Source organism: Anopheles darlingi, chromosome 3, assembly GCF_943734745.1.
Source record: "Anopheles darlingi chromosome 3, idAnoDarlMG_H_01, whole genome shotgun sequence".
Taxonomy (NCBI): domain Eukaryota; kingdom Metazoa; phylum Arthropoda; class Insecta; order Diptera; family Culicidae; genus Anopheles; species Anopheles darlingi.
In genome coordinates this window covers 21,586,467-21,611,466 of record NC_064875.1, presented here as the reverse complement: position 1 = coordinate 21,611,466, position 25,000 = coordinate 21,586,467, and the positions used below count along the sequence as shown (strand labels likewise).

Below are 25,000 nucleotides of genomic sequence, written 5' to 3'. Positions count from 1 at the left end.
GTTTGTACACATTTTATCATAATTCCTTCCTTGAACTCTACAGCATCCATTCTTTTAGGCCTTTTAAAATGAAATAAAACCGCGTTAAAACACAATAAAGGAAAGGAGTTACTATGTAAGAGGGAAATACACTTTCTTTCAGTATTTAACAGTCCAACCATCAGTCGTTTTGTAATAAATAGAGGTAAAAAATAGATTTTTCTAGGAGTTTTAACGCTTAACACGCACGCTTAACCACGTGGTTACGATACCCCTGAAAATAGGCTAAAGAAAAGCTGTTACTCAAATCTAACTTCAGGCGCATCTATAACGTTACGGCAAAGCGTTATTGCTTCGGCTGTTTTCTTAGCCTATTACCAGGGGTATCTTAATCACGCGCTCGTAAGTTTCAAAACTCTTTAAAAAAAAAATCTATTTTCCACTCTATTTCATTTGATAAGCCCCTCTTGTTTGCCACAGCTCAATAAGAGATGATCGAAGGACATCTGGCAACACTGCATTCGATATTATTAACCATTCGGAAACACCCTTTCCCTCGAAAGTAGAACACGACATCTGTAAGCCCTTGACAAATGCATTATTATTGAGCTGGCAAGGATAAACATATGCAGCACCAAACAGATGCTAGGTAGAACCATAAAATTGCTTTCCACAACTTTAATAGCTTCGACATACTTTCTCTACGTCAATTACAGAGCATGTTCTATTGCCGTAATTGATACCACAGAAAACGACAAAAGCTGCACCAAACTCCTTGTCCATTCTTTCAATTTCCCTTTAAATGCTACTCTGCCGTAACTCCGTCACCAGCTTTGTCCTGTTCTACATCATCGGCGCACCAATTGACCCAAATTCGATGCCAGCGTTCTCACACTAATAGTGGGGTATGGCTGCTGCGGTCCCGATGTACAAATATTGTTCCAATAAAGCACTCGCCACGCGACAACAGACGAGTCCACCGCATTTTAAATACAGCTGGTCAGTTTAATAGCTCGATCTTAATTACGCATTTCGATGGGCGGCAGTGGCACGTGCTTGGTCAATGTTCTGCCTCCGACGAAAGTGACGAAGAGCGGTCGATATGCACAAGCATATCATTATCCGTCCCTCGCGCTGCATGTTCTGTAGCTGTGGAGTTGCACCTTGAGCGCGGTCAGGTCCGATGCAGCGCATCGAGCAACAACATTGTTGCATTTTAAGTATCAGATCAGTGCCAGAATTCGGTTGCGTCAAGTCGAATGATATCACCAGCTGCAGTGTCTGTGAACATTGCTTTCGATGTTGGCGACGAGTGCGGCTGGCAAGTTACGGGTTTAGCGTTCGAGTTATCAACGACGACTTGTGGTCAACCATTAAAATGTCACCGGTCAAAAGACTTGAGAGGCGGGTTAATTAATGCTAACTAGCTAAATCACCGTTTGCCAGGAATAATGAGCGCAGCCTTTCCCTCTCCCCAGGGCGAACAATCTGAAATGGAAAATAATTAACGAGCGCGGGAGAAGAGAAGCATTTCAGTATTGTACCCGAGAGAGTCCCGAGATCACGGGGAACAATTATGAGAGTTCCGTGACCGCAGCACGGAACGCGATCGCGCTTCACTTTCGATTTTATTTAAACTGCCAACTCTCCCCCCGCGCGGTATGCACAATATTTTCCCGGTTTTTTTTTTGGGAAAATTGCGTGACAGTATAATGGAAATGTTTCCGTGCAACCTGCTTCTGCTTCTCATCGCAAAACCCCCGTCGGTTGTATAACGGATGTGCGCTTTCTCTGTGCGAAGATGCTCTGCGGCGCTTGGCTTCTAGATTTGCTCACGGGCCAGCGGTGAGGAGATAGTGAGCTATTGCCACTTTAACCGCCGTTATCGCAACGGCGCACGCAATCGAAACACAATCTTTTTAATCAAAGGCCGGTCCGGTTCCGGTGCGAATGGAAAAAGGGGGGAGGAGGGTGCTTTTCCCGAAATTAGGCAAACAACACCCCGGAGTGAAGCGTACTCCGGGATTTTGGGGAGTGTCAAAGCTTGACGCAACACCATCGCAGCACAATTCCTTGGCAAATAAAATGCCGTTCCACGCAATCAAGTGGTTCTCAGCTCTCCCCGGCAGCATGAATATTTCATAAATCCAGGAACATTCTCGCCATCGTGACCCCGTAATTGTGATGACAGGTGATGGCTACGGTTGCTGCTGCTGGTAATGGTTAATGGAGCGCTTAGAACCGTCATTCTTACGACCGGGCCATCGGTTGGCCCATAATGGATGTGTAACCATTAACGAAACAACCACTGCTGCTGCTGCTGCTGCTCCGGCTGCTGATGAATGCAGCATACCAGCGAAAATGACGGAAAATCCGGGTCACCGGTGTTATTCCAACCTGTTGCTGTAGATGATTGTTTTATGGCACTTCTTAACCGTCCTCCAGTACCAGTGTTTAAGTCATCAACGAAGGGAACGGGATGGTCGAAAAATCGGATTCATGTTGGTACAAATCGGAACCACACTGTCCGGGGGCCCAGGAAGGGCTGATAGTGTCTGGATCATAAAAAAGGGTCATTGTAATGGAAGGGAACGTATTTTGTATGTTCAAAACGTTTAATGCATCCCCAAAATGACCATCGACGCAATGGTCGAACGCGACGCAAGACATCGTCTGTAATCATCTTCCGGGGGTTTCCGCCTCGAAACGAAAGACTCTGTAAGCGACGAACCCCCTCCGTTCGCGGTTTTTGGTGAGAATTGCTTGCAACGCTTCATTACAACGCCGGACCGGATCCCGGATCTCGGTGCAACCGCAGCATCCACCATGCCCATCAATGAATATACCCCCTAACCCCTCCCGGTTGAGGGTGGTGGGATGGTAACAATACATAAATAAAAACAAAACAACAACAAAAAAATAAAGCAAACAACTAGCGGCTAGTGACGATCGGAAAGTCTCTGCAAATAATGAAACCCAAAACCCCGGCCCCGGACCGCCCATTTCACGCCGTTTTCATCGGCTAATTATGTTTCGACCACAGCGCAGCAGCAGCAGCTGACAGCTGGCGCACCGCCCGGTCTTAGATTCGGCTGCCAAAAACCTTCTCTTCTGTGTGTAAAATGATGGCCAGACGTTCGAGGCTACCACGTCGTTACATCACGCACGCACGCCCTCGTCGGAAAGGGAATCAAAATGTTAAGAAAAGCGGCGCACCAACAGTAACCAACATCAGACACAATGCTAATTCCGCGGAGGGGGGACACACCGTACGCTGCATGGAAAGGAATGGAAGGAAGCACACCACCCGGGAAAGTGAGAAAGTGTGGGAGCGATTTTCCGCCAGTGGCGAGATGATCCCAGTCCCCCGGGGTAAAAGGTAACAAATAAAGCAACATTTTCACGCCAATAGACTCTGGCAACAACTCCGTTGTTGTGTTCCTCCACAACAGCAGGTGCCCATGATGACAGTGCGCATCCCCCCAACGAAGGTAGAGAAGGGTTATCGTGTGCGCCACGGCGCCACTCCTGCCCAGTGCACGGGACTTTCGTGATAAGCAATTGAAGATGGAGACGTGATGAACCAAAGCTGGGCTGGTCGCTCTCCTAACAAGCTTCAAAGCACGTTGCTGGCCTCGCGGTACCATTGTGTTGCACCGCACCGTGCAGCACTTTCTTCTTTCACCCTGCCACGAGCTGCCACGGATGCTTACGCAATTTCGGTTCGACGGATTGTGGGTGCGCCTGGTGCGCGTGAGAACGGCCACAGTCTGACGGTGCCCTGAAGTAAAAGCCTGGCCTGGGTGGTAGCAGAGACGGGTCTAACGGGGAAAATGTTGCCCACCAACCGTCGATTGTGATCTCTGTGTTATCGCACTCACTACACACACACACACGCACGGACACACGCACACGGGGCTTTCCTTTCCCCTGGATTGTCCGGATTGCGTGGATTTATGACGCCGCCCGGCTTCCCAATATTTTTCCTGCGTTTTAATTTGTGGTCCACCCACCAAACCGCCCCGCCTTTCTCATGGTATGTGTGTCCATACAATGCCGGAACATGCTCTGATAGTCACCTCCTATTTGGCGTATGATGGATTCCACGACGCGCGGCTTCGTGGAGTGCAAAAGCGATCCCTTCACGCTCGAGGCTCGAGACCGCACGCCCGGTAGCGAGCCCGGTCTGTAGGGCGCATTTCCCCGTTACTGTTGTTGCTACACTATCCAAACAACTATTTTACATTTCCTACCCCGCACCCCACGTCTGCCTTCTTGCTTCGCTTCGTTGCGATCGTTTTACACATTCGTATTAGGCGTATAGGTGGTAATGGAGTCGTTCGCGGCAGACGCTCGCCCGACAGCGTGTTTGATGCGTTTGCTTAAGCGTGGCCATGCCAACCGACGGTTGTTCCGGTAGATGCCGTGTCCGTGTTGAACGTTTAATTGGAGTGCTTTCATTCCAGTGCGGCGTTCGTCTGGCGGTAGCCAATTCTCCCGGACGCACCATTCTTGCAATCGAAGTTCGTCTGTTCGTCTGTTGCTTTGGAAGTAACAGAACAACGTTTCAAACAAATAAGGAAAAAACTGTAACAGGGAACGGAAACAATACTGCAACGCGTGCGCAATTAAACGCCATTTTGCTGCGATGGTCACTTTCGTTTTTTATTAGTGTGCCGGCCTCCCGTTCAGACGCGTCTTTTCATTTGCATTTTCGACGGAGCCGGATTTTGGCGTGGGTCTAAGGGTTATGATCCACTCCCACTCGCGTTTAGCTACTTCCGACAAACAAAATGCACCTAGCGTGGCTTATTGTTCCACCACTAGCTTGGCACTAGCTTGCTGCTCGGTACTTTGGTCTCCTTTTGCTGAGCTAATGTGAGAAGCGCTAGGAGGTGGTATCGTCAGGTCAGAATCTTCCATCTTGCAAAGCAATAGAGAGTTTGGATAGTTGGTTTGGTTTCGGAAAAGTGACGGATTCTGTTCCCGACGAGCGCAATTAGTACTTTCACTTGCAGTGTCGGAATGATGACTGTCATTAGCGACTGGAAATGTTTGTGCTGGAGTCGTTTTTTGGAGTGTTTAGTTCATTTCGAGTAATTGCTGTTTATATGCGCAGTTTCGCAGCGTACAATATCACCGCATCTTGTCGCTTCAATTTATTTTCGTGTTATGGAAATCGATCTAATAAGTAGTTGAATGGTAAACTGATGTAGACAGTAAGCTATTACTTTGAGTTGTACAGAAAGGTATCTGTTACCAAGACTCTGTTGAACCATGGTATGATATCAACGTATTAATCTTTTCTTTCACATTTCAACGTCAATACTTGATAAACAGTTTGAAAACTCCATTTGCATGGTCGTATCTATTAGAAAAGACTGTTGCAGTGACCTGTAATAATCTGAAAAATCTATTCTTCCAAAAAATCAAGGAAATATCAATAACCACTACGAGGGAAAGAATAAAATAATTCCAGACTTTGTAGAATTTAACAGGCTATTTTCGGTATTCGGGATAGGTGATAATTTTGATTGTATTGGAAATTTCTTTCGTTTTTTTGTTCGCCTATCAAAAAATGCATTAGTTAACTCATTACTTCTGTAGACTCAACTACAGAGGTTTATCAGACCAATTGTCTTGATACTGCGAGTTACCCCATGATGTATCTGTTTAAGACCTTAGAACCAAACCTAAATATACTAAAATTCCAAATCATTTGACAAACAAGCAAGTGGTGATCCACTCCGAATGACTTAATGCCTCTTGCATGTCCGATGACTCGAACGTTACTCGAAGGTCCAAAACAAAGGAAATCCGATTTTCCGTAAATCATTCCCCGCCGAAAAACCATCAATTATCTCATCGTCTCCCCAACGAAAACCCTCTTCAATTCTTCCGACGAAGGGAGGGAGGGGTCGCCCTCCAAAATGCCCAGCAAAGACACCGCGCGCACGCACGCATGCAACCACAATGGTGACATGTGTCATAATCCCGAACCCAGCGTAACGGTCGCTGACGATTGTCGGTACTTCCGGTGCTGCAGCCTCAGTCCGATCGCCCTCACACACACACACACTTCCGCGTTCCCTTATCTAATCGCAAATCGCACGAGCCGCCTTTCTTCTGCTCGACATCCACTGCCACCACTACGCGATCACGGGGAGCCCTCATCTCATCTGCTGCCCGATGATGATCACGATCGAGAACATGATCGCACTCACAGGCGCCCTTCCCGGCTGTTGCTGCTGGTGCTTCGGTGCTTCGGTGCTCGTGCCAGTGTTTCCTCGTTTCATAGCCACATTGCCGGGCTCTGGGGTTCGGTGTTTTGCCAAACAATGGCCGCAGTCTAACGCCTTCTGCCGCTCACACACAGAAAGAGCAGACGAGATACACTGTTTGTGCAGACAGACACGCCACTGTTAATTCGTAATATCAGCGCTCGCGAGAGAGGGATCACTTACCAGCACCGGCGGCGGATGATAGTGCTCCCAAGATGCTCCCTCGCGCCCTGCCTGCCTTGACGTGAATCCAAACAATCCAAAGGGCACGAGAAACGGCTTCACGGGACATCACGGGCATGCGAACCGGCAGATGAAAGATGATAGTGATTAGCGAGGGAAGAAGAGAGAGAAAAAGAGAGAGAGAGAGAGAGAGAGAGAGAGAGAGAAAGAGAGAGAGAGAGAGCGAGAGAGAGCGAGCGAGTGGTCCTGGTACGCGGGGCAAAGACATCCACAGCCTCCAGCACAACTCTCGCCCCTGCTAATGAAGCCGCCCGGCCCGTGGGAAGAATGCGACCAAATCGTCTCATCGTCAAACCATCTCCCACCGGACCATTTCCACCGGGCATTTGTATTTTCCATGCATTTCCTTCTGCCGAACGTTGGCTTTTCGCGAACCTTCTGCCCGTAAAACAATGGGAAATCCAGGGAGGGAGAAGAAGATGTGTTTCCTAGCGCCAGGAGATGACGCCCTCCCCCCCCCCCCCCTCCTCACACCCCCACCCAGTTTGAAGATGCAAAGATGCAAAGATCGAGCTGAAGGCAGCTCAGCATGGCGCGCGCGCGCGAGCGTTCACGTCGGGCACTGCACCGGCCTGCACACCGTAATTGTTGCAGCTCTAAGAGGGAGACAATGTTGGGTTCGCAAGGAGGAAGAGGAGAAAAAGGAGGATGAATGTGTGAATTCTCCTCCAGGTCCTCCGCGTGAAGGCGTGTGCGATCTAAGCGGTGAGTGTGAGCGTCTTAACACTTTTTCCGATCTCGCGGGACCATCTGCTGCAAGTGCTGAAAACTGTATTCGCCGCTGCTGTATGCTTTCTTCGTACGGCAACTGCGGATACAGATGGGCAGATGATGCACACTGATGCATTTCCCCATGCATTTCCCTTTCTGATATTATCGGTTTGCGCAGCAAGTGTGCGTTTGGACTAATTGTTCGTTGACAACCTCATAATCTTGCTTTTACCGTAAGAAGAATAAAGATGCTTCTCATTCGGTATCAGTCATTTCAGAAGGTTTATCATACTATTGTTATGACAGCTAATGGTTGGTTATAGTTTATGTTGATAATATCCTCAACGCAGATATTCCAGGTGGCATTAGTTTGAAGTTTCTTGGATAATATATGTTTAATAGCGGTTACAGTATGCAGTCATCTCGATTATAACTCTGAGACTTATGTACTCTTTTCAAGATAGATATAAGTAGTTCAGAAATGTACTATTATCTATTTGAATTAAAAGAAGCATAATTTAAAAAACATGTTTGCGCTAGTACTTACGCTAGCTGGATAAAATTTCTTCAATTGATAGTTAAGGTCATAGATTTGCAAAAATTTCTCAACATAGCATCAGCCAAACAAAGTTTTCAGCTGCAAAAATCAATTTGTACTCAGCAATTTTGGGTTTTTGAGAAAATGATTTAATATTACTGAGCCACAATCGGTGAAAACTATAATTAAAAATCGTCATCAACAAAAATTGTGCAATTTGATGAATCCGTTAATGGAAAAATAGCCTTGATATCACGAAAGCCTCTTTACATCACCGTAACGCGCGATCTCGTGACGAAAACCCCTTTGAACATATGCCAAATTGAAGTCACAACCACGTAAACCTCATAAGAGATGTAGAGCAGCGCTGCATGAATGTTGAAACACTGATGTGTACAACATTCCATAATAAAGAAACAGTTTTACACGATGAAAATTCGCAACTTACCCAAACATGATAACCAGACGTTGAAAAAGTTGAGAAAAATGTCATTATTCCAATGAAATCGGACAGGAAGCAAAATTCTTTCGAAAATCTTAAACTAATTTGCGCCAAACACAACAACAAAAACCGTTAGCGGAATGGATATCGTGTGGTTGAGAAAAAAAACAAAAGCCCAACGTCACTTTACGGGGCACAACACGAAGCGCCCCAATTCTTTTAATCTGACCCTTCGAAACCCGGACCGGCACTGCAGAGTGCAGAATGCATTTGTGATGCTCATGTAACGCCGCTAATCATATCAAATGGAAACGGGCTTGACCGAATGGCCATCGGCCCGGAGCCTTAGAGGCACCGACCGCCATTTCGTCATAAGAAAGTCATATCTCGATCCCTACCGGCCGAGACCAGAGTCGCCGAGACCGATGTAACTCACGGTCTCTCCCCCACTCCCGATCACCTCGAAGCGTCGAAGGGTTAATTATGGCGCGGTGACCGACCGACCGACCGACCGCCCGGCAGCTGCCGGCAGTTCGACCTCACATTATCGGCGTGTCATTATGCGTTTATTGTGTGCCCCGTTCCACAAGTGCCACATTTCGCTAGATGGCAGCATAGTTTTCTGCTTCTGCGTTGTGCGTAATGGTCCCCTTCTCGCGCGCGCTACGTTATGAAACCGTCAGGTCGATCGATCGATCGATCGGCCACTCTGCCATCTCCGATCGGATCGATGCTCTGCTAGTGTGCGCGATGCATGGATTTGTCTTTGATGCCAACGCCACCGGGAGGGGGGTAAGTGTTACCATTCCAGAGCAACAAGCACACGCACACGCACACACCGTGCGAGAAGATGGTGGAATGTTGGTATGACCGCCTCTTTGAGTGGCTGCAGGGCCCTCCAGAAGATGTCTTGTCTGGTGCACATCGCAATGACGCATGACGCACTCACTGGGGGAAAGAATTTCCATAAACTGTGCCATCGCCAGCTCGCTCGTCGTTTCACAATTAAAGCGCGTCCGCGATCGACCGATCGATCGATCGGGGCCAGTTGTTGCCCAAGCTAAACGATCGCCGATTTTCAAACATTTCCGAACGCTTCAACCACAACACAGCATTATACCGGCATGCTCGTGCTGCTGCTGCTGCTGGCGAAATGTCTTGTTTTTCGCTCAAGCGATCCATAATTCAATCTGCATCTGCAACTGCGGTGCGATGGTTTCGTGCGATGAAAACCGTTCACTGGTGGCACTCGTCGCTGCGTGTCCACGTGTTGTTTCCGTGTCCCTGCCCTGCGTTGAGTATTATGATTTTCGTTTGCTCTCGTACTTGACTCGTGCACCCAACCTGTCTCCTTGCGCCTGGGGGTGGGTTTAGTTTATGAACCGGGCGCAACAACTCGCACCATACGTCAGGGCAAAGCGTGAGCACGATCAATTTGCATTTACATTTTCCTTACCAGCACACACACACACACACACACGCACAAACCCGCAGAAATGGACAATGTTTACCCGGTTTGGAGAGCACGGAGAGCACCACACGACCGGGAACACCGACCGATCTGATGGCGATGGCCGGTTCGAAAGGGCCACAACGATCGATAGCTATCGCCATCACCGCCGTCGTCATCGTCATCGTCGTCGTTACCGTCGTTAGCATCTGGTCTGGCATGAGTGGATAGTAATGACCGAATTAGGGATATAAATCTTATGCCAAATCGCAAGCCAGTGGTGGCCGAACCAAATGTGCCAGCTCATGGTGCATAACACGCAAAAGGTTGATTCGTTTGGCGGTTTTGGATATCTCTATTCGCTCGCACGCCGGTAACGGCATCGGCATTCGAGGGCTACGGAGCTCGAGATGGCGGGCTCGCTGATAAGGAGAAATGGACAATCGACCATCGGCCACGATCACCACGATCGCGAGCCGGTGAAGTTCACCAAATGGTGCGCTTTGCAAATGTTGCTAATTGTGCCGAGAAAGAGAGAGAGAGAAGAGAGCGAGAGTGAGACGATAATGCCATCAATTGTAGGTCTGGCAGCTAAAGATGACAAACAGTTTATGTTACGATCAACTTCCCGCTCCCTTCGGGTCGCGCAGGACCCCCCCGCTTTGAACCGATCGATCAATTAATGGTTAAAGCTCAGTCAGGGATCTACGGAGCCGCGGGCTCCTCTTATCTCCCACAAACTTCTCGCTAAAGACCACATTCGAGAGACCTCGACTGGAGACCGGTGTCCGGAGCTAGATGACAGCTTCGTCTTATCTAACCCCTTTACCACCTTCGACGCCTTCTGGGACGGCGATCTCGTTAGGCGATCGACGACGAGCGAGTGATCGAGCGAGTTCGATGCCAAACAAATTATTCCATCTACCACCACCACCACCGCAACTCTGAGCTTTGAGAGGTTATGTTAGATAATGTGGTTGTTTTTTTTTCTCTTTCCTATTCGCCGGCCCGTCACAACAAATTTGCTGTAATTCACGCCCCTTTCCACCCACCGGCGGGGGAGCACCGTATTGCAACATTGTGCCACCAGTTGGCAGGAAATCGAATTATCTTTGCTACGATGGCGGCCAGTGAGGCCAAAAATTCAGAAACAAACCCCTTCGTCTGGTCGTCGAATTCCGACCGCCGACAGAAAGGCGCAACAAGGCGGAGGCAATGGCAATGCATGAACGGTAACAACACACTCCAAACCTCACGGAATCGATGTTCGAGTAAAACGCATGTCCTAGAGACAGGCGGCTGCGGTGTATACCGCAGCTAGGGTGGTCCGTATGGAGTCCGGACTTTCCGGGCAAAATACGTCGAAACGTCGAGCTTCCAGTACAGACTTCCGTGATTCCTTCCTGTCACTGTCCTTGTACGTTGACGGACACGTCGATGCCGATGGTGCGTATCGGTCTTATCGTTGGGCGGTCGCCGGATTGATCCTTTCCCGATCCGAATTCGTATCCGCGTTCCAGCTCCTCGCCAACAAAAAAACAAAATCCTCCTCCACCACATTGACAACCGGATGAGAGCATATCAAGAAGAAACTGCGAGCGAGCGAATTCGCGATTCAACGGACGATCGCACGATCTCTTCTCCGTCTTTCTCTCTCTCTTGTCTCTCGGTGGTTAATTAATTAACTTTTTAATTTACTCCTGCCTGTGGCCGATCCGGGCCTGAAGCCAATGTACCGAAACAATGGTGGAAGCACCGTGACACGGGAGAAACAATGCCATGCCACGCCACGTCGTGTGTGTGTGTTGCGTGTCATCGGGCACGCCCGAGTGCTCGGCCGTCGGTGTGATGCGTCGGTGGAAAAACTTTCCTCCACTTGCCATTCCAATTTTCCACCCTCGGCGCGATGCATGAGCATGAGCAGCTCGTTGCGGAAAAGTTCACTTTCATCGTCGAAGCAGGCGGTGGCAAGGAGCTTACAGGTTAATCAAGTCGATCGACTTGGAGGAGGTTGGTGAAACTGAATTAACTAGTAACTGTCATCTGGTCGAACCGAATCGAGGAGGTGGTGCGATCCGAAATTACTTTTTATCGAGCCTATCCTCTTTGGACGGGTTATCCGTTGAGGAACTGGGCATTGGAGGCGTCACCGAGGATGCCAATCCTCTCATCCGGAGTCTAATAACCTAGCGGTACCTTTTTATGATCTTGCGAAACCATTAAACCGAACTTCTGGACCCACTTGCGACGTTCTAGATCACTTACGGTACCTACCGCCGAAGGTTTCACGTCTTGCTGACCATCCCTTGGCGTCATACGGCTGTCGATAGGGAGTAAAGTTAACGAAAAGGTGATCGTGATACGTTCTTTTTTTTCGCAATACAATCTGAGACGCTAACCTGGTAATAACCGATCCCATGACGTTTAACTACTCCCTAGTGGATGGTATTATTGTCTAACCGGCGCGACTCTGTGCCACCGTTTCCTTCCGGAATCGCCATAAAACACTTACAATAAACCATTTCTCCTTCAACCGGAAGTGGACCTTTTTCCACGCGAAGTTCTGGCCAGGGCGGGGGGTCCCATTCTTTTCCGGGTTTACTACTCTCCCTGGCAGTGTACCCCTGGACCAGACCAGACCGTCTAGTGCGCTGTCTAGTGGGGGTTTATTGGTCCGGAATAAGTTTTAATAATTTTATGATGCGCTCATCGTGCTGGTGGTGGTGGCGGTGGGAAAGAGCCTCACACGATCGTTAAATATTAGAATTACGAGCGGGAATGGACAACGATCTTTGTCTCCAAGATGGTGCCCGCGGTGTGCGGTTCAACCTCCCCAAAATGTCAAACAATGTCAAAACATTGTTCAATTTAAAAAGAAACGTTTCATCTTCTATTTCCAACGCGATATCTCGACGTAGGACCGACGTGCGCCGTTCGCATTGCAGCTGAAGCGTAACGGAGAAATCGTTTGAATTTAAGTCCATCTTACTTTTAATTAACAGCAGCACTAGCAGCAGCAGCAGCAACAACAACTGAGGACAATCTTGATCGCCGACCGGACAACGTGCTGCATGTACATGAAGCTTTTACTTGTCTAGTGGAATGGGGAACGTTTTGTACCGAAAACTACCAACCCTGATAAGGCCCCGGGCACATCGAAAGTTATTCAAGAGATGTCACTTAACCGAACGAACGCTCGCTCAGCAATTCAATTCCCCCATTTTTGGTGGCTAATTAAGACGTGAAATTATGAATTCAGCCAGTATTGAACCCATTGAATGGCTGCGCAAGTCGACTCCGTCTATTCCTCATTCCTCGTTTTCCCAGACCAGCAGCAATAGCGGCAGCAACAGCGGCAATAGCACCAGTGCTCTACTCGTGCTATACTTTCACTTTCCGAAAGCACTCTGAGTACGGTCTAATGAGGATTGAGTGGCACACGGTACAATGAGTCAGTGTAGGGATCAGAAAAAAATGGTTTGCAACCTCTTGGACTCGGCCAACATACAGCAAACTAGTTCGGAGTTGCGTTCGCTTCGCTTCGCATTAACTAATCCCAAAAAAAGAAAAACTCGATGGTACCATGTTGCACATTGGATGCTTCTGACGGTGCGATGGCTCCAAAAAAGCGGACAGAAACTGTTCCCTCTAACCTCACAGCCCAGCGGGGGGAAGGCGGGTCCACAATTTGACACACTTGCTTATCTCATCCGAGACGACCGATCAAACATCGTCGGTACCCTCGAAGTGAAGCAGAATTCTCTCACGCACTTCCGCGCGATTCCACCGCGATGTTCCGATGTTCTTGATGACGGTGATTATCAAGTACGCACGGTGGCCCATTCCTCTGCCTCTGTGTAGCCCCCCCCGGTACCACCCGTGCATTAGCCATTTTCTCCGGAAGTCTCCCGAAATGCCGTTAATGATGCAACAATGATGTCTCGTCATCTTCTGGGCGGAGTAGCAGGAGGGTTATTTTTCTTTTTTTTTTTTCGAGAGGGAATTCTTCTCAGCGGGAGTCTGTGAAAGATGACCTGCCTCTCTTCCTCTCTCTCTCTCTCTCTCTCTCTTTCGCGCTCTCTGTGTCGCTGAGTGTGTTCAAAACACTTTTGGAGTGTGATGGACAGCGCCCTGGCCACAGCTCCGATCCCGGGTCGACTGACAAAACGACTGACAACTAGTAGACTGGAAACTGGACGAACCCCGGGACCTGATTCCAATTATTCTAACGGCGTTCATTAGACGACTACCGGGGCCGAATTTTCCTCTTTGCAGGCCAGTTTTGCAGAAGCTTTTGCTTCCGCACCTTCCGCCCCCTGGCACTGGCCAAAAATTAGCCACGGGGCCATCTTCCTGCTGGCGGCGGTGGCGCAATCAGACGACGCGACACCGCGATCCAGATCCCAGAGGAAGTTTAGAATTAAAAAAGGGTTAATCAGTAATTACCGAAGATGATGATGTTGGTGTCTGCCACCAACGACCGCCACTTGGAGGGCCTTTTTGGGGGTTCCTCTGACTTGTGATTGATGAGGAAGCGAGCTTCTGTACGTTCGTGCCATGGTTTCGGCCACGGGCCAGTGATGTAACGGAACGGCCTCAACTCCGAATTGCCGAATCCCAATCTAGAGCAGTCTCGATTGGCCGCACGTAATTATTGCATTATCTGTGGCCGCGTGGCACGCGCACCCGCGTGCTCGCGTTCCTCCCCTTTGGTGTCGAACGCACGAAGTGTCGATTGGTCTAGGTCTAAATCAGGCCCTCGGTTCGAAACCCTTGTTAGTGATGAGTGTTGCGTTTTTTTTTGTTTGAGTTCTCTTCACATTTACTTTTCCGGAAAATGTGGTTCGCTTGTTCTCACTTGTTGGTGATCGGCATCGATGGCCGTTAATCGACCGATCGACCCTTTCACACTGATTTGGGAGATTAAAAGGCGATCGAACGGGGTTTTTTTTTTTGTTTGCTCAATAAGAGCCATGCAACGACCTAATGCCCAATGTCATGCAGCTCATGCGCATCCCAAGCGCTGGGTTTAAAAATTCGATTCAACCCTTTTCTGGGTCTCGTTTCCACCATCGTTCAAGACAATGTAAGGGATGTGTTGCGTTCGTCCATTTCCATCATCGAACCACTTTGCTAGCCCATCAGGGCGATCGATCATACAGCGTCTGCCCTTGCGCCTAATGTAAATTGAAGCCGCAGCTCATCCTTCCTATAAGCTGCTTCCATTAACCGCGCGCACATTTACCAAACTGCGTTAATGGACACGCGCGCCTGTTGGTGGAAATTGCCATTTTCCAAGCGCCCTCCCCAATATATATGCTCTACGCACCGCGGCACCTTACTCTGATCGGATGAAAGTAAAACGTCGTCGCGTAGCCCCACGTAAAAGAGCGATCGACGCTTGCTGGGTTTGTTAGCAAACAAACAATCTCATCTCGATGATGATGATGATGCTCCTTCCTTGCAGCGCCGTTGGAGTTGTGGTGAGAATATTTTGCACAGCACCCACCACAAGCATGGATCCCCTCCAAGAAAAGGGTGCGATCGAGGGTGGTTCAGGAAAACTCAGACAACTACGAGAGAGTGCGATCGATCCCCAAGAGAGAGAGTGGCCGCCTTGTAGTGTAGCGCAAGCGAAAACAAACAAATTGGCAACAGCGAGAGGCGCACAGAGAGCGAGAGAGAGAGCACGCCAGAGAGAAATACAAGAGACAGGGTGGCCCTGCCCTGCCGTTGGCTTGGGCTGTTGGTCTACTACAGCAAGGGGTGCCTTGATTTCCCACTTCAATTGTGACCTCGCTCGCAGCAAGACGTGGTGCCCTCTGAGGGACTAGTCGCTAGTCTCCTCCTAACCTAACCAGTTCCTGCACTGCTAACAGTCGCGTGCGTACGGTTGCCCCATCACTCAGTGGGGGCCTCGGTGATCGTGAAGTGAATTTATCGCGGATGAGCTTCCGAGATTACGCGGCCATTTCCCGCGGATGTACCGATGACAGTAGCGCGCCGTGTTAGTGCCGCGCACTAGTGGCAGAGAGTGATTGATTGTCGATCGTCTTGCGGCCTGGCGCTCGATTCGTTGGTGCGGTGCGTTACGTGATACGGTAATACGGCGGTTCCATCGGCGATTGTCGATACTATACCGCACGACGCATGGATGGGTGCATGATAATTACACCGAGGTTACACCGTAACCGAAATTAGAGAGAAGCAGAGAAGAAGGAGGAGAAAGAAGAAATTTCTGTTCGAAAATCTGGCCAACAGTAGGCAGTTCAGTGTTCAGTGGTAGTGGTGGAAATCCAATTTTAATCACCAAACGTCGAAATCGAAGCGACTCCGTGCAGCTCCGAGCTCGAGCTGCGATTAAGACCTACGCGATCTGCACGCGCTTGTGACGTCGAGGTGCGTGTGCGTGTGTGAAATGATCTCCCTTGGCACGAAATGAGATTTTGATTGGGAGCACTAGCGGGTATTGCCGATGGATCACGTGGGCAGCAGCCCAGACGAACGGATTGTGTTGTGGCAGCTCGAGGCGCAAGGTAACGCACAATAGACGCAGTTGCCGCATCGAATTGCAAGCCCTGAAGAAGGGGGCCACTAGCAGCGGTGGCAGTTCAAAGGTGTTCAGCAAGTCAATGGAATTGATTCCCCTTTTTTGCACCTCCGAACCGAACCGACCGACCGATCGAGTTACGCCTTAACGCCCCTAGGGCAACAGTTTTAGGGCCAGGATCCTGAGATATCTGAGGTGTGTGCGTGTGTGTTGACTGTAACTTTACTAGACGGTGCTAGATCGCTAGACAACCCACCAAAACTGGTATAACTGACATACCGCCGCTTTGGGAACGTAGACTAGACTTGAACCCAAAAATCCGGAGGAGGAGAACTGTCGTCGTGACAGATTTTTGTCGGTTCGATTCAAACGTTGTACACTCGATGGTGGCCTAGTGGTAGCACGTGCCCTCTCTATAGCTGCAATCGTGTAGGAGCTCCCTTATAAACGACGACGACGGTTACGGCTCGGCTCGGAGCGGAAGAACCTAATTGTACCTTACGTGTTGTGCTTCCTTCCTGCAGCGATCGGAAGAGGTAGCGGTCCGCGCTGATGTGATGTGTCTGTGTGGCTGTCTGTGAGTGTGTCTGTCTAGCCAAAGCCTGCGCCGATCGTGGTCATGGTGGTAACGGAGTGCTTTCTTTAATGGCCAACCAGATCGACCGGGATGATTGAAGTATAATGAGTGTTGACTGAAGTGTGCAAGTGATCTGTAATGTACTAGCTACATATAAGCTCACCCCTTCCTTACAGCCAACATTACAAGCAGTGCAAATTGGCAACAGCTACAACCCTGAAAAGGTTCCGCCAATTCAATCCACGCCAAAGTGGACAGTGTGTTTGCGTGCGTGTGTTTTTGATGTAGAAGTGATGTGGCTTCTGTGTCAATGGAGCAGCAATTCAGCCGAAGCAGTCGAAATTCAACCATGCTCCGTCGTCCAGTGAAGCCAGTGTGTTGTTCTTGACAGATTGTGACGCATCGTTTGGTCGCGTACGGAGAACAAAAGGCACCCGGTGAAGCGTGGTCTAGTGGTGCAGCTACGCAGAAACAAAGACGAAACGTGCAGACGTAACGAGAGACATCCGATTCGGCATCAGATGTCACTCCGAACAGCTCACCAAAAACCGTCCACTTCCAGCTTTGAGTGACGAATCGGTTGCTGTGGTTCTGGTTGCGATCAGCGTGCGAATATCGGATTGAAGTCAGAACGTATCGTCCCCGGCCAGGGGGGAACAAGCATACACGCTGCGTGTTCTAGTAGTGTCTAATTGGATTCTCAGGCTTTTGGTGTGTTTTGTGCGAGAGAGAGAGAAGCTGCAATTCCTTCCAGTGTGGTATGTGTCATCAACCTTCTCTAGCTAATTCCTTCGGCGGCGAAACAATACGAATGGACAGTGGACAGCCCGACGGAACAGCGGGCGTGTCTCCGCAGAAATAATTGATCCCTCGGGCGAAGTATCTCCAACCAGTTCTTGGGGGAGGTCATTGATACCAGCGATCCACTGTACCGCTGCTGTATTAGATATGCACATTCTGCATCCTCGCATTGGCAAGCGGACGTGTCGCAGGAATCTCTGGAACACTTCGATGCATTGCGCAGCGTCCATCGGACTTATCCTACATGTTTATGGCGGCTTGGCCAATAAACCGGACCTGGAGTGCTTTTCGCAACACAATATAATCCGCATCAATTCTCCACGTCGACTTCAGACCTCTCTAAGGAGCGCGCCATGTATCGGCGATTGAATAATCTACCTCCTCCTATATCAATCTCCTGCTAGCGGGGGGCACTGATGGTGCTGGAAGTGGTGGTGGTGCTAATCAATAAAATCGCATCGCAAATCCAAACGCTCGATCGCCCCATGATGATGGGAGCACGGACACGTTTCCACTTCGCTACTTTTGCCGCTAATCAGCCACTTAAAAGCTCGGCAAACAGGAAAGCGTCTACTCGATGATCGGACCGGGACGGCTCCCCATACCACCGCGTGGTTGCCATCTGTTTCGAAATCTCCATGTTTCCCCTGGCACGAGCGGCAGTATATCAGCATAACGCGATGATCGGCCCGGGGGAGGGCGCCAATAGGACTCCGGACTCCGGGTACTCCGGGTACTCCGGGTGAACGGTATATCAATAAATTGGTATACCAATAAAACTGGCCAATTGCTGCGCTAATTTGACAAAAAAAAATCCTCCAACAAATCACGCGAATCATGGTGGTGCCGAGTACCACCATCCGGACTAGCAAAACCGTTCTCCCTGCTGTTTGCTAGTTTGCTTGGTTACTTGGATGATCTCGCGAGTGAGGCTGGCAGCATGTTTAGTGCGATGAGTGTGCCCGGTGCGAATCCACAGAGACACACCGGATCGAAACGAACTCACTTGGCACGACCAGCGGAGGAGAGGGGGTGTAGGAGTGGGCTGGCACAAAGAGAGCCGCAGAATTAGGGCACGACGACGCGTGCGATCGGATCGGTTCGGACAGACACAGACAGACAGGGTAGACTGGCTGTGTGTAGTATGTTCCCAATTAACTGTAACAAATAGCATAATTTGAGGTCCCAAGCTCGAGAGTGCCCGAAAAGCGTGTAGTACCACCAGACTCCCCCAGACCCACGGAGATCGATTATTACTCAATACACGCCCAGAGCCAAACCAATGGATGACGGTGGCGGCGGCGGCTCGGCTACAAGTCAATCCAAGTCAGCTTGTAGTGCTGCGTAGTACTGGTGTCCATGGTGGCCATTCGTGTGGCCTTCGACCTAGCCCGACCTCCCTCTATAATTTGCCAGATACGGATCGTACTACAACGACGTCGTCGACGACGACGACGACGAAATCCCGCTACAATACACCCGCCCCACAGAGTCATTGCAAGTCATTCGCGGTCGAAGATACTCTCCAAATAATAATCCGCTAACTCCACTGCGCCACAATCGTGTCCAGATTGACCTGGCTCGTTATGTTTGTGTGTCTGCTGTGTGTCGGTGTGTCTGTGTCATGATGTTTTGGGGGAGTAATAAGTCGCCTTTTTATCGTCCAGTTTGCTTGCACAGAACCAATGATGAATGGCTGGCTGTGACCGGTCGAGACCATGCCCGGTATAATCATAAGTTGGCAATTGTTTGCTGCAACCGATCGCCGCCCGGCCAGAGCGCAGGAGATCGTTTAGCGGTTAAAGCGGCAGCGGTTGCCTGGACTGGACACTGGCTGTGGCTGTGGCTTGGAGTTGTGGTTAACCATTGGTAGCTACCGTGCTACACACGCTCGCGATCGCGATCTGTCGGCATGGGATCTTGCAGCTGGTCCACGAACTCCGCTGGTCGACACTCAATTCGGCTGGCCACAGACCTTGGCTGTCACAGACCCTTCGTGAGGGTGTTATGGTGTCACGCGGTACCACATTTAGAGCACATTTCTTCTGGTTGACTCGGTACAGCATGTGAACAGCATAATTCAGCATGCCAGCCCGGCAGCCAGCCAGTCAGCTAGAAGGGCTAAACACTGTCACTGCGGGGTCCTGTTTCGAAACGATCGTGGACGTGGCAACAAACCGAGCATACCACGAAGCCATTCGGGTCCGGACGGGCTGCCTGCCTGCCTGCCGGTCGGTTATGCTATTATTTTCCAAAAGGAAATGCACATGCCACTAGAGGTTGTCGCCATCAGACACACACACGCACACACACAAACGTGGACACGTCAATATAAGGAATAGTAACCATGCGCGAAGCGTTCCTAATGAAGCGATATCGAACCAACCTACGGTAGGTGACAGTAGAGAGCACTTCACTCCACAACGGGGGTCCGCAGCTCCGGCCAAATCCAACAACCAACCAACTTATGGCACTATTAGTTTCAATTAGGCGACCTACGACGCGTAATAAACGCGCTGCTAGCAAGCCCATTCCGTGTCTGCGTATCTGTGGACGATCTACGGGCGCGTACATGGAGTCCGATCGACGACACGAGAAGAGGTACACGAGATTGACAATTGTTTGCATAGACACCAATTTGTAGAGCAACGAGAGCAGCAGTCGCTTTTTTTTTGGTAAATCTGGCTCCCTGCTGCAGACGATCTTTAGCCCGAACTCGGAACAATCGAACATTAGAATGAAATAGTATCCAACAAGAGAGGTAGTCTGATCGTTGTTATGCCAACGGATCTACCTGAGAGCTCCGCAAGCCCAACACATTGCCCAGCGCAGCAACCACTGGTTACTAATTAAGAAATTGCGATCCTATCAGAACGGACTGACTGTTGCGCGCAGGTTGCTTAGTCCGCTGCTTGCCAGGTCACTTTGAATGGATCCATAAATTTGGCTTCTGGTTCATGCGCTGCCAGCGCCAGCACCCCACTCGCTGTGAATCACGAACCACTTTGAAAGTTGTGTCCAAGCGAGTCCAGGCATGGCATGCGTCCTTATTTCGAACCTGCTGATCAGCTGTTGTGATCGAAGCCAGCCGATCATAACATGCACAAGGCCGACATCCATTGCGTGTGGCCATTGCGAGCGGATCTTCGTTATCTTTATCACCTCCGCCATCATCCGTGGAGGGAGTTCCATTCTGTAGTGGTTTGTTCTGCTGCATTCTGCAACACCGTCATTACACCTCCGCTTTCGGGGCCCTTCTCCCGAGATTGCCAACATTCAAGAGTGCTGGTGCACCTGTATTTGTGCGGCAAGTGCACCTGATGGCAATAAAATGCCACAAAATATGGCCATCGATTACGTTTTTCGGAGCGCTCGGACATGCTCGGAGTGCCATTGCGCCAGTGCTACGAAGGCGAACGAAACAATCGCCACGTGTTGGGTTTTGCAAAACGACTTTGCTTCGTTTGCTCATTTCTCATATTTGCCTGCCCGCCAGTTGAAGTCGTGTTCCTCGACCAGAACAGTCCAGTCCATCGTATTGTTTCGCTGACCGAACTGCTGTCCGTACCGGACTTGTTAGTGTGTGCCACGGAGTAAAGTATAACTTCTTCTCTTTCATTCTTCGTGTTTCCGCTCGCCCGGTACTCTGTTCTCTCGGTGCAGACTCGGTAGCTTGAAGCCCCGCCCCGGCCGCGCACCTTATGGCCGCGGAACCACAAATCACCTGCAGCTGAAAAAAAACACCTCAACCCAACCACTCCAACGACGATGATTTGTACGGACGACTGCACGTGCAGTCTGTGCCGGGAGTTGCGCGGTTACAAGCTGAAGGTGAAACCACCACCGAAAGCAAACGCGAACGGTGGTGGCAGTGGTGGTGGAGAAACCGGAAGCCAGCATTCACCATCGAGCAAGTACTGCAAGAACGTGAAGCTGACGCGCAACGACAACTTCATTCTGCGTCGTCGCACCTCGAACGAGTACCAGCAGCGATCACCGGACCGTCGAGGGGATTGCTGCAATCCGGACCAGCAGCAGCAGCAGCAGCAGCAGCAGCAACAACACCATCAACAGCAGCAGCAACAGTACGGTCAACCACCACCGAGTGGACGGATGAAGAAGGCTCAGAGCTGCAACGAGATTGCGAGCGAAGTGGGAGGGAACGGTCGTAACCGGTACCGCTACACCGGTGCCCTCGGCTCGAAGATGATCAAAAGCACCAACAACCTAACGGAGGAGGACGATTACTATGGTTACGGTCGGGGATCATCGCCAGCATCGCCAACACCACCACCATCTTCGGGGCAGAAGATCGAAAAGCAAAAGGATCACAAAGTGATCATCTACTTCGGTGACTCGATCGCACACCGGAAACCACACGCAAGCGACAAGTCACGACCGGCACCACCACCACCCTCCGGTACACCGCCTCCTCCCAAGTCAAGCGAACTAAATGTCTACCATGCGCAACGTCTTTGTGAAGAAACGGGCCAGTTGCAGCGACAGCGCGAGATCATCGGTTCTAGTAAACCGACCGTACGCGATGCGGTCGAGAAACGGTCGCCAGCGGCCATGGCGGACGGTCAGTCACATGCGCGCCACAACAATCAACCACCGATACCACCGGGTAAACCGGGGAAAGAGTTTATGCTGCAGCTTAAGTCGGTGCTCGAGGAGAAAAGTCGATTCAATCCCAGTCCAACGGCAACCAACGGTGCCAGCCAGTCTTCGGTGATCGTGGCGGATGCTGGAAGTGTCGCTTCTACGCCTACTGCAGCCGGTGCATCAACTTCCGGTGGTGCTGATCCGGGAGAACCAAGGAACCACACTCAGGTGGTCGAGATCCGGCGCGTCGATAAGACGGTAGCGACCGATGGTGCGGCCGATGCATCGTTACCTTCGTTCGTTGAGAGTGTCATTAATGGAGTGATCAATATACGGATCGAGGAAAGCTTCAAGGTCGCCACCGATATCGTGCAGGCCGTGTTCGAGGAAACGGGAGCCGATGGACCGGTGGAGTACGGTTACGATGATGATGACGTCGGTGATCCGTTCGATTGGAGCTTCGTGCAGAACTGGAGGGCACGGTAGGGGAGTGGGTCAATGATGGGCGATGACACGATGAGCATGACACAAGCAGCTTCCTAACCAATTAACCCAATGACCAATGGTACCATTTTGTTAACATTCTTTCTCTGTTTTTTTTTGTTCTTCCAACAGACCGTCGGGGACAGCGGTCGCGAATGGGCAGGTCAGTTCACCGCCCAACACCTCCAGCAATCAGAGCAACGGTGGCATAGGTTTGGCCAACACGAGCCACACTCCGGGATCCGGCGGAAGCAGCTTCCCGGCCAGCCCGAATGGTCTATCGCCGGGTAATCACTACATCGCGTCATCGAACCCGATCTCCTCACCGGCCGGTGCCCGCATACAGAGCCCTGCGATCGCGACGCCAGCACCACGGATATCGAAGGAGATGGCCCTGAGGCCATCGGGTGCCGGTGCCGGTGAGCGAGGCGATCTACGTAACTACAACCTTTCGCCGGTCCAGCAAGGTCATCCGGCATCGACCGACGGTAGCAGCAATAGTCAAGGGGCGGATCAGCGAAAACCGCACCAATCCGCTGGTCAGCATCCGGCCGGATACCATGGTCAGCACTCGTCGGCTGGCCATCATCAGCATCATTCACAGCAACAGCAGCAGCAGCAGCAACAACACCATCAGCAGCAACCACAGCAGCACCACAATCAGCAATCCGGTGGACCACACCGTTCCGTCGCCGGTCCAACGAAGCTGACTGTGCAGAGCTCCCCGGTGAAGGCACAGCCCGCGATGGTGAGCTCCGGATTGGACAAATCGCTCCTCAACAACTCAGCACACAACGGAGGTGAGCTGCTGAATGGTAAACAGCAGCGCCTAAGCGGCCATGGTAATGGTATCAGCAGTGTTACGACGATCAATGATCAGCAACAGAATCATCAGCAGCAGCAGCAGCAGCAGGTCGGTGGATCGGGCAGCAATAGTTCGAGCAATGCGAGCAGCGTCAGCCATCTGAAGCAACACTTCTCCCAATCCCATCACGCTGTACCATCGTCCGCATCGTACCATCATCAGCAGCAGCAGCAGCAGCAGCAACAACAACAGCAGCAACACCATCAGCAGCAACAGCAGCACCATCAGCAGCAGCAGCTGCAGCATCAGCAACAGCAGCACCATGGACCTGGGCAACCACTGGGTGCTAGTGGTGGTCCACAAGGGCCGAAGACAGCGGGCGGATTGGGGATAACGCGATCGCATCATCACGCCGGAACGCACGATTTCCGGGGCTTGCAGCGGGTTAACGAGTGCCACAGCTCATCGGATGAGAACCGTTCATCCGGTCATGCCAGCATGTCAGACACTGGCCATGGCAGCAGTTCACCAGGTGGTGGTGGTGTTAACCGAACCGGTGGACCCCTGGGACCACTGCCCGAGGATCGTCTGGCGGCTGGTGTGACGAATCGGAGTGCCCGATCCCGGGCTAGCTCGAACCATTCCCGTTCCCGGCATCGGGCGACTCCGGCCAAGATACCGTGGGGTGGCGGTGGTCTCGAGGACATAAAGATGGCGATCCAACAGCTGACGATGCGCTCACACACGTCCACCTCCACGTATAGTAGCTTAAGTGCTGGCTCGGAAAGCTCGGAACCGGTCCGACGGCTCGGTCGCTACAGTTCCCTCGAGACGGTCAACACGAACGTGACGAGCGCGGACGAGTTCGTGTGGGTCGATTCGCATAACCGGCTGGTGGAGCTACAGCATCCACCCTGGAGTCAGCATTGTGTTCTGCGCGTTATCCGTACTGGTCGGTGCCGGGAGTACGCGGAGCGTGTATCCGTTGAGGCCGTACCACGGCTCGGTTATCTACTGCAGCGTGCTCTGGTGCGTGTCGCACGCGAAGTCCAACGGTTGTCCGGTAGTCTTGGTCTGTGCTCGAAGCATGAGGTAGCGGGTGCCTTCAAGATCGTTCTTTCGCCGGCCCTATCCGATTCCTGTATCAAGGCGTGTCTCCGAGCGGCCGCCATGTTTGCCGTGCCCGGTGATAGTGCGTTGAAGCAGAGCAAATCGTCCCGGGCTGGACTGCAGCTACCGGTTGGTCGGTTCCATCGTTGGATGGCCGATGCACGGTTAGGACGGTTCGTGCATGAGTACGCCGCGGTTTATCTGTGCGCAGGGCTCGAGAATCTACTGGAGGAGATCTTCCTTCAGTGCCTGCCGACGGATCCGGTGACTGCACTGACTGCGACCGGGCTGGAGCATGCCATTGCCGGTTCGGGAGATTTGTGGGGATTACTGCAACCGTACGCACATCTGAATGCTGGTCGTGTTGCATCCGGTGCGCTGACCATGCCCCGATGGGCTAGCCAATCCTCGATTAACTCGTCAGC

At 51.0% G+C, this 25,000-nt stretch overlaps 1 protein-coding gene across 2 annotated transcripts in view; it reads left to right on the top strand.

Moving 5' to 3' along the window:
* LOC125955889 (ankyrin repeat and BTB/POZ domain-containing protein 2) overlaps window positions 1-25,000 on the top strand; it is an 82,478-nt gene that overhangs the window by 54,350 nt on the left and 3,128 nt on the right. The window contains exons 1-2 of one of the 2 annotated variants that reach the window (XM_049687193.1): window positions 21,341-22,659; window positions 22,793-25,000. The exon at window positions 22,793-25,000 is cut by the window's right edge and continues 583 nt beyond it. In XM_049687193.1, coding sequence (XP_049543150.1) covers window positions 21,341-22,659; window positions 22,793-25,000 — 3,527 coding nt within the window. Of the gene's footprint in view, window positions 1-21,340; window positions 22,660-22,792 lie in introns of those variants that run through there. The other variant, XM_049687192.1, reaches the window with a different exon arrangement.